At 43.4% G+C, this 10544-nt stretch overlaps 1 protein-coding gene across 1 annotated transcript; it reads right to left on the bottom strand.

Moving 5' to 3' along the window:
- Positions 1-236: 236 nt before the first annotated feature.
- On the bottom strand, positions 237-9442 carry olfml2bb (olfactomedin-like 2Bb). The gene is made up of 9 exons (XM_035635042.2): positions 9036-9442; positions 7535-7807; positions 7280-7387; positions 5902-6066; positions 5622-5784; positions 4964-5431; positions 4691-4867; positions 3908-4104; positions 237-2408 (listed from the first exon to the last, which is right to left on the bottom strand). Exons 1-9 carry the CDS (start codon positions 9192-9194, stop codon positions 2019-2021), a joined length of 2100 nt encoding a protein of 699 aa, XP_035490935.2. The 5' UTR covers positions 9195-9442; the 3' UTR covers positions 237-2018.
- Positions 9443-10544: the final 1102 nt, after the last annotated feature.

The following is a 10544-nucleotide window of genomic DNA, read 5'->3' on the forward strand; positions in this document are numbered from 1 at the left end:
TGGAATGGAATACAAATGCAAAGTCTCTCGAACATGCAGAAGGTCTGGTGTGTGTCCTGAGTATTCCCAGTCACAGCTGGGTTTTATTTTCCAGCCTGGGATCATTCCAGTGGCTCTTCTGCTTCCAGGAAAACTAAATCAACCCCAAAATAATGTCCGCAGCAGGCTGCACCAGACGAGCAGTGGAGGAGGACAGAAAGACAGAGAAAGTGATGGAAAAAGATTGTCCCCTCTCATCTTTTTGACATTTTATTATAAATTAACAAACCAAAAAGGCAAACTTGTATTACAGCAGTTGAGATCAACCTTGTCTTGAGATTTTTTTTTTAAACACTCAAAGCTGCATGTGGACTTGCAGTATGTGTTGGAGTGAAATTTGCTTGAAATAACTTAACTTCAACGGCAGATGAAGCACAAAGAATTCCAGGGTTTGTTCTTCCACTGCCAGCTGTACTAAAGCTTAGGATTAGAACATTACCTGACACGACTGACAGTAAACAGGCCACATGTTAAGCAGATGTACATTATAAAAACATACAGTACAGATTTCGATCATCAGCTTCATCAATATACTGAACTTGAGGAGATGGTGTCTCTATCTTCTGTCGTTAGCAGAATATACACATATATGTTGTGTATGGAAATGTGAGTGCTGCTCTGAGGGCCTTGAGGCCAATGATTGTAAAATCAAACTTACAAACCCCAAGGCATCATAACGGAAGATGCTCTTTGAGGTGATCATATATTAACAAGTACCTCCTACCCATATGTAAGAGGCTAAGAACATATTAAAATGCTCCAGAACCTGCAGGAGGAAACAAAACCTACATGACTTTTTTATGTTGTCGTCAGTTTTAAGACTCTATGTGAATGTTGTCTTTAGTGATGTTTAATGCAAAAGGAACATCAGTGGTTTGATTAGAAAAAACGACAAAAAATAACAAAAGCAAGACACAAGCACAGATTAACTGAACATTTCCCTTGCCTTATTGAGCTGATGTCCTCGCTAACAGGACTCACCGCATAGGCTCGAGCAGCGGCTTAATCAAACCAACAATTTGCTTTCTTAAACTTCCACATGGCGACATGAACTATTGGCGGCTGCGAGCTGTACTGCACCTTATGTTTTCGTTTTTGTACTGAACAATTTCAGGAATAAAACATTTCCTTGTGTTGTTTGCAACATTTACGCTTGGTGATGGATGCAAATTTCAGCGGGCAGCACGGCTCAGAGGCAGTTAAAGTGAAGCTTGAGTTTCAGACACATCGGCACCACTGACAGCTGACGTCAAGAAGCTCTTTAGTGCTGCTATGTGAAACACATGTAGAAAATTTAAGAGCGTTCATAGAAAAACGCTGTTAGCTTTGTGAAGCATCATGGTAAATGGGGCCCTGGCTGGTTCATACCTTAGACTGTCTATGAAGATGGACAAAACGTCTCCGCGTCAAATTAATTCAAAATATCTTGAACCCACCAATACACACATTCAACCTGTCAGTCTCAGCTGTCAATCATAACGTTTCAGCCTGTTTTTTTAGTGAATAACTAACTAAAACCAAACTTTGCAGAGACTTGAAGACTTGAAGATACATCCGTGTGATAAGAACTACCTAAAATGGCAGAGACCATGTTCGAGAAAAAATAATAATATATTTGACTTTTTGACAATTTTACTTTATTTTTGTCCATCCGCTAACATGGAGGGGGTGGGGTTTGTGACCAATACTGCAGCCAGCCACCAATCAAGATGATCTGACTTCTCTTTTGGAGCTTTCATGTTGTCCATCTTTATATACAGAGTAGACTTTGGTTACACCTTTATTGTGTGTGTGGTAGAGCAGCAGTTGAGTTGGATACATTCAGTTAAACTGAAACACAAAATACTGATCAAATATCTGTTCAGCTGATCTCTTATTTCTTCTGTCCTCAGCTTTGTTTTGACCTCTTGCTGGATTTGCTCAAATGTTGACCAATCCGTCGAACCATTCATTCTTCTACCTTGTGTCCATTCATTGTGCTAATATGCGAAGATGACATCGTACATCATCTGATGTCCATCGTCCCAGGCGTACAGTTTCTTGTCCAGCGGGGAGTAAGCCAGCTGGGAGGTGTGTGCATGCATGTTCGTGAACGCAAGGCTCGGCACGGTGTGCGTGAGTGTGTGCGTGTCAAAGGCGTATGTCACGTTGGCGTAGCGGCGCTCCATACTGTCCACGGCATAAAGCACGCCACAAACCAGGAAGCTGTTTCCGTAGCGGCCGCGCCGAAGACCTGTGCGAAAGCTCCGTATTGGCTGAAGGTCACGGGGATGGAGGTGGATGAGCATTGTTACTTCCTGGTGAAACCCCTCTGTGTCCAGAGCAGGGTAGAGTAACCACAGACCAGCCTCATCCACAGCAAACTCCACCTGGTGAGCACATATTCAAATACCAAGGTTTTACCACCTTCTGCTCCTTAAAACCATTACATGAAGTACAATGTGAGTACTGAGCTCTCATTCCAATGGTCCCATAGACTCATTGTGTCAAAGCAGCAAGAAACCAACAAGATGCAGCAAAACTCTCCGTCATTAAATGAAGTCCAGACAGAAATCGTTGGGTCACAGCTAAACGTGGCGAAGCTGCTTTTAGTTGCGATGCTGTTGGCAGTTGTAGTCCCAACATTAGCCACTTTCAAAACTACATTTTAAAACACAGTGGTAGAGCCCTTTGTAAACATCGTAACGCTTTAACACACGGTAGTCGGTCTAGTCTGTGGTGGTCTGTCTGGAAGGTTCTATAGAAATTACATTACCTTGCCAGTATCCACACCTGTAAAGCTCATTAACTGAAATGGTACTGTATGTATGAGTATATATATATATATATATATATATATATATATATATATATATACACACACAATTTATATAGTAAAAGAGTTTTAGTGGTGTTCAGTGTTGACTGAAAATAATAATCAAGCAGAAATAGCTTCATAATGCAGCAATAAGATGCTAGAAATCACACACACACACACACACACACACACACACACACACACACACACACACACACACACACACACAGCTTCACAGAGATGAACAGTCACAGTGAAGGTTTCTCAGCTTTAACACTGTCTGTAGGAAGACTGACATTGAAACCTGAGCTTCCTATGTTTACTGTCTGTAAACAGTTACAGTACGTCACCCCCCCAAAAACCACAAATAGTTGTTTTCATTTTGTCCATTTTGTTTTCATTTCATTTTCATTGGTGCGCCGATTAAACAAACAAGACATGTCTTCAGCGTCTTTATGCCTAGATAGCCTGACATAACCCTTCAGTGTGTGTGTTGCTAGCTGTATTAAGTCTGATATCCTGCCCCCCCATTGGACCCTCTACCCTCCCCTTGCAACTTTCGTCATTAACTCCCCTGTACTTAGGTTTGATAGTTTTGTCAGTTATTACCTTTTGCACATTTTGTAGTGAACACCTTTATTGTTGCATCTACTCTGTGTGTCCTGAAGTGTTCCTCCATACTGAGCCCAGCACCTCTAGGCGTTCCTGACAGACGTTGGTGTTGATCCCCCCATCTCACCCTTGGAAACGAGGCTAATAAAGGTATCTCCCAGAATATTTACTCATTCCTTTTGGGATCCTTTTTCACTTTCATCAGAGTAAGGTAACTTGCCAAATCTAGTAATGTGAATTGAATTTAAAATGGAAAAGATAACCTACAAACACATCTACTCCTCACTATCCACCCTTTGACCTCTACAGTGATTTGTAGAGCTTTTGTTCCCCTCACTGACCTTTTAATGGCCCTCGAAGGTCCCGAGTGTACGATCCCCTAGTAAATCATCATGCAGTGTTTCCTGTGGGGTAACATCACAATTACCACGCTCACACAACGCACACCAGGAGCCTTACGTCAGTTTGTGTCCTGTGAGCTTGCTCCTCCAGTATAGCATCATGCAGCGTGGTCCAGGCGGCGACATATCTGTGCCTCAGGTCGTATCTGATGACGTCCCTGCTGAACGCACGGTTGTAGTAGAAAGCCCCACTGAACACTACGTGGCCTGTTCCGGTGAAACTGTAGGGCAGCTTGTATGTATTACTTGCCTGACCTGAGCCGGAGGAACACACAGAAAACAGGCTCACAAACACACAGACAAGTGAAACCATGACTGTATATTGAGGTGTAATTAATCCATCCATTATCTGTAGAAAATCCTGTTTTTAGCAGCATTTTACTTGAACTTCCATGTCTCTGAAGGAGTTTAATAGGTGGTGAGTTTAAAGGGACCTATTCTAATATTATTCATGCAAAAAATCTAGAAATATTTATCTAGATATTACCGTAGGGCTATATTTTAATGATACCACTTTTAGGGCTCCCTTTCCCTAAAGCACCATATAACTAAGATTATTCAAAAATACTTACTACAAAATTCTTCCATAACAACAACAGAATGTGAATGGACCAAAAGGGCAACAATCGAAATGGAATAGCTTCGGCAGATGTTTCATGAGACGGGTTAGGGAGTCTGAAACATTGAATTGAGTCTCCTCTTTGGACCTTTCATGCTTTAAACTGTTTAAACTGTACATGACTTTTACTGGATTCATTTCATTTAAAGACAAAAAAAAAACACACACACACACACACACACACACACACACACACACACACACACACACACACACACATACCTGATTTGAAGGTGTCCATGTCTCTGAACTCTAGCAGGTTGTTGCCGTAGTGACCACTGGTAAGGTAGATGACGGTGCCGTGGCCGCGTGCGTCTCTCATCCAGGCTCCGTCACTCAGGCCGTATGAGTTGTGCTGGACTGGATCAGAGAGGCTGGCTACTGTGTCCTTACACATCCCTGTAAGAACACGTGTGGCAGGTGAGGGTGAGAATCAACAACCTAAAATATTGGCACCGACTAACTGATAAACTGCTGTACTGTTTGTGTCTTCACCAGGCTTTTTGGTGGTCTTTGGTCTGTCGGCGGGGCTCTCGGTCCAGCTGAGTCGACTTTTGGATCCCAGCTGAGACCCTGCCGTGGGAGATGCACCAACAGGCCGACCTATATTCGTGTCAGACGCTGAGGTGCTGAGCTGGGTGACAGGTGTGGTAGGCCGAGCAGTAGTTGTAGTTTGTGGGGAAGTAGTTATCAGTTTGGTTGTTGTGTGTTTTAGAGCTGTTGTGGCGGCTACTGCAGTCGTTGGTTCCATGGTGGTGGGCTCTGTTTTGGTTGCAGTTGTGGTTTGTTGGGTGGTACTGGGCGGATTGGTTGGTCGCTGGGTTGGTGCTCGACTGCTTGATTTCCATGAAAGGTCCTTGTGGTCTGGTTCTGTGCTAACAGTGGGTGCAGGTCCTGGATTCTGGATGGGCAAAGTCCTGGCAGGTGGCAGCTGGTCAGAGATCAGTACGTCCCATGAAGTATCTTCAGTATCAAAATGGGACAAGACAGTTTTTAAAATTTGTCATTACTTCAGCCATCAAGTCATTGTAATTATGTTATAATTACTATACATATCAGTCATGGGAGAGGCTCCAGACTTACTATTCTTCGCTCTCCCCCTCTCATTCAGTTTCAGCAAATATGACATAAAGATATTTTTTACAAATCCTACCTACTGAACCTTTAAAGCTCTCTTCTTCTGCTTTGTAAAAGGTCATGCCCTTGATGACCATGCTGTTCTTCTCTTTGACTGGCCTCTGACTTCCTGTCTTATTGCTGGTGGGCTGTTGTTGTTCCAGACCATCTTGCTTCTTCTTCTGATCTTCATAATTCTTCTGCAACAGAACAAGCAACATGCAGGCCTGTTTTTAAAGGATTTAGGCTTCTTTCCAGTTGATTTTGTCTGTCTTTGCTTCTGATCTGTTAGACACACATTTTCAAATAGCTAATACCTGTTTGTTGGCATAGGCGGGTGCTCGATTTTTCTGCCCAGCTTGCCCTAGATCATTCACTTTCTTTTTTTTCTGCTGGGTCTTCTTCTCTTTCTCCTTCTCCTTTGCTTTGTCCTTCGCACGTTCTTTCTCTCTTGCTCGCTCTGTGAAGTTGCGGGCGAAGGCCTAGGGAGCACAGACACAGGATGAATGTGAAGACTAAACATTAAACTTACGTTGATTGTCTGAAAGCAAAAAAACCCACTACATACCAGAAAACAAGTGAATGGGCATAGCCAGTGTTTCAAGAACTACTCTCTGAACACAATTCATGTGACATATCTTGCAATAAAAGGTACATGTAAAAAATCAACTCCTGTCATAGATGCATTGGAATACACAAAGATCATATAAGGCGGACAATAGCAGTGTCCTAGACTTAGAAAACAACCACTCACACCACCAGATAACTGTCTGATTACCTCAGTAGGGATGATTGAAAGCGACAGGAAGAGGCCAATGTTCTTCATGAACTAACTCAACAAGTACCAGTATCACTTAGACAGGGAGCATCAAGGTCAATGGAAAATATGGTCTTGATGGAACACGATCACTAACTACACAATCACCTTGAACTTCTGCTCATTCATACAATTATCCAATCAGCCAATCATGTGGCAGCAGGCCACAGGGTCGGGAGCTTCAGTTAATGTTCATTTCAAACATCAGACTGCGACATGACTGTTATCAGACAGGCTGGTTTTTACTCCAAACACAAAAAACATGAATGAAACACACATGAACACTTTTCCTAAACTACTAGAGGTATGACATGTAATGACCCTCTAGAAGTGTAGATCAATCCAAGCCACAGTTAAATGTTGAGCTACTTCTTTCTGTGCATGTGCACCTCAAAGCGTTCGTATTGTTCTCCATCTGCCAGTCTGTATTATATTATCTTCATTGTGGCGGGCAGACCCTTTACAGAGAATTTTTTTTTTGGGGGGGGGGGGGGGGTGGGATTCTACTGTATACCTTTATTAGAAGACCAACAGCTGAGAGTGGATAGAAAAGAAAAGGAGAAAGACAGAGGGGGATCTGACCGGTCTCCGGTCAGATACTGATTGAATGTCACATTTGATGGCCACAGCGTAATGTAATTTTTTACATACGTGCAGTTAAAATTGTTGCGAGTAAATAGAAATTTATTAACATTAAGGCAACCTGGATGAATCTATCCAATTTTTTAGACGGATTTTAGTGAGTAAATCAAACTGAATGTTTGCACAGTGAGGGGGACAAGTCACCCACACACCCAGTGGAAATTACAGCCTTGATAAAGCAGTATACTGTGCACATTTGTGTGTGTGTGTGTGTGTGTGTGTACAAACGTCCTCACTTTTTCCATGTTGTCCATCTTGGTCAGCAGTTTGGTGGTGACAGAGTGGAGCTTTAACAAGTCCATTCCATACAGAGAGCCCTCCAGCAAGTCCATAATGGTCGCCAGCTTAACAGACAAAAGATACACGACACAGAAAAAATGAAAGAGGAGAAAGAAAAAAAAATTGAGTCTCATCTTTACACTACTACATCAGAAGATTATTTGTCATCATCAGCGTATATAGATACAGTTTAAGTGACTTAGTGTTTCTACCTTGATGTCGTCCTTGCTGGCCTCCTGTAGTTTTTTAAACCTGTACTCTCCCTCGCAGGGGTTGACAGCTGAGGTCGGAGCCATGCACACGCACTTCTTGCAGTCTGTTCCCTTGGTAACCGTCTCCACGGTGTAAAAGTCCTGGGACGGTGATGGCGCACCGCTGTCAGGGATACGGCTGCAGTCGTGGCGCTTGATTGGCCGAACAATGCAGCGGCACACGCAGTCGGAGCCTGATGACACGGTCTTCACCTTGTCGTAATCACCCAGCAACTGAAAGAGGGACAACGTTTGTAAATCTGTCTCGGTGACAACATTTCACTTTATTCAGGCTACTCAGATGGAGGGAAACTTTGAAACCCTTTTGTTCTCAACACTGTGTTAACCAATACTGTATATCAGTTATAAACACATGAATGAAAGCTAGAAGAATAAGTGGCAGCAAGAGACAGGATTTTGATGATTTGCAGCTGCAGCAGTGGTGAGCTGCCTGGGAAGAAAAGAGATACAGGCTTTTACAAACAGGCACTTTCTGGTTTGGAGCGCTTACATTTGGAGGATATTACATAACCAACCGCCAGAGTGATGCAAACTGTTACCATGGTGTGCGCCCACACACACACACACACACACAGCGCTCTGGGCCTGTGATTTACCACACCATTTAAGCTGAACTGACAAACTGTGGAGTCTGGGTGGCGTTTAAAAGAAATAGAGAGTAACAAAGTGCTGTGTCTCCGTAATACAGCTTTCATACGGGAAATACGATTTTTGTTTGCGCCCCAGAAAAAGAACAAGTGCTTTGAATTTACAAGCGCTTTTCGTTTGAGGTGAATGAAATTTCATAAATGTTTTGCTCCAAGTACGCCAGCCACTGAAGAGGGACCTGACACACGACACCTGAGATCACACAGGGTTTCACAGAGAGAGGGGGAATCAAACTGAAGTTTTGGCAATATTGATATTTCCCATCATTCTCCGGGTTGCTCTTTCATTCCTGCATTCACCTCCCAAAGGTTAGACTACTGTAATACCATAAGGCCCATATGTGTGTGTGTGGATGAGTGGGCGGATGAACTATTCAAATTCATGTATTAATGATGCCTACATCATTTTTTGTTTGTTTTACTTAGGTCTACATGTGTTGTGTGTAAACCGCATTGCAAGTGCTCAATCATGGGCTATACACATACATTTTGAGTTGAATTCCTGAATTGTCTATTCATTTTCCAGCATGGTTAGTACAGATTAATTCCAATTCAATAAACTTTTACAAATGAACAGGATCATGCAAATACAAGAGGAGCCTCATTTTTGTATTCTATTTATGAATAGAACATGTTCATTTGCTCCACTGAGATGAGAGCCTCTTTTTAATCTGTGAAATGTCTTCATCCAGTTCATCGTGCGTTGGCGGAACACAGTTTGTCACCAAACCATGCCTCCCCCAAACGGAGCTGCGCGGCGGAGGACGCGTTTTGAGGAAGCACATGCCACCGACCTGACTGACGATGTTCTCCTGGTTGTCCAGCTCATCCTCCAGGGGCTCGGCGGGAGCGTCTCCCCCCGCGTGCGCGCGTCCGTCCGCCTCCGGAGGGTCCGGCGCGCTCACAGCGCAGCGCAGCAGCAGCAGCAGCAGCAGTGCCAGTCGGCGCCACATCTCTCCAGCCGCGCGGCGCCGCGCGAAGCAACTAGTCCCGGGGAACGACCGGGGGCAGAGTCTCGGCAGGTCCCGTCAGCGCCGGCTCTTTAAAGGGCGCGTTAACGTCTCCAACACGCGGACTGGATCCAGACACCGGACCGGACCGGACCGGAGCGGACCGGACCCGCCTCCGTCACTGGGACCTGCAGCCCGGGCTCCGTGCAGCATGTGGACTGAGGGGTGGGCGGTGTCCCAGGCGCCGCACGGGCCACTGGAGGCTGCCCACCACCCAGGCCCCTGGAGCTCCATCTGTCCGTCAAGGAGGGTTTACAGATGCAGTGCAGCCTGGGGGGAAAAAAGTACAATAAATGAATACTGAAGTGTGCAGAGACTATAGAGACAATAGCCTTTAGCCTACCTGTACTCTCAGCTCACATATTTGACATTGAGTCAGTCATAAAAAAAAAAGAATGAATGAGAACTCAAGGGATGATATAATGTATAATGTATAAAAACGGGGGGGGGGGGGGTGACGTCACAGTCCCTCACCTGGACTGATTGTGGGCTTTGGGAGGACATACACAATTTTGTTTTCAATAAATCTGCTCATTTTGTAACAAAAAATTTAAATTTTAAATTTAAATTTAAATGTGATAGCAAACCCTCTGACATACATGGTTAATCTCATTATTATAATCGCCAAATTCCACATTCATGAGGCCAGATTCTCTAAGTCATTGCCGCATTTGAACCATTTTATGATGGAACTGAATTTATAATATTAGCCCTTACTAAAAAACAAAAAACAAAGAGACAAACAAAGAATTACTTTCTATGACCCTGGGAGTATGACCTGTTTTTATTTATTATTATTTTTATTTGAAATGCCATTTATTTATTTGATTCAGCTGCGTCCTGTTTATCGCTGATTGTCTGTCCTGTTCTGGATTCTTGTATGCTGCACTTTGACAATAAAGTTAAAAGAATTGTGGGGGGAAAAAGTGTGCATGCGGGATAGAGAGATGCATGCAGCCAAATAGCCCATTGATAACATCTATTTAGTTCCATTATGGACACAGCATGAAATATGTTCAAGTCAGAGGTCTGAACTAATACCAGGTTCAAATTAATCATAGTCTACGGGGTTTTTTATTCAAAAAAGGACTAGTTATTTTCTACTGACAAGGAACAGAGTCAAGGCTGGAAGATACATGGAAATACTTGTCTTGTTTGCAGACAGGTCTGTTAATTCTTTAGTTGATGTGGTTGTAAATGTTAGCTCACACAGTCAGTCAGCGTTAGGACAAAAATTGAAGTTGAAGTGTGAGGAAAACAACGCCTGGAGCAGGCAAATCATATAATTTTGAT

Source organism: Scophthalmus maximus, chromosome 5 (genome assembly GCF_022379125.1).
Source record: "Scophthalmus maximus strain ysfricsl-2021 chromosome 5, ASM2237912v1, whole genome shotgun sequence".
In the NCBI taxonomy this organism is placed as follows: domain Eukaryota; kingdom Metazoa; phylum Chordata; class Actinopteri; order Pleuronectiformes; family Scophthalmidae; genus Scophthalmus; species Scophthalmus maximus.

Coding starts and splice junctions, on each gene's coding strand:
- olfml2bb (XM_035635042.2), bottom strand. CDS start 9,194: ATGTGGCGCCGACTGGCACTGCTGCTGCTGCTGCTGCTGCGCTGCGCT. Junction 6,067..7,279: donor AGATGGACAACATGGAAAAA/GTGAGGACGTTT, acceptor TGTGCTCCCTAG/GCCTTCGCCCGCAACTTCAC. Junction 2,409..3,907: donor CTCACAGGACACAAACTGAC/GTAAGGCTCCTG, acceptor TGTGCTCACCAG/GTGGAGTTTGCTGTGGATGA.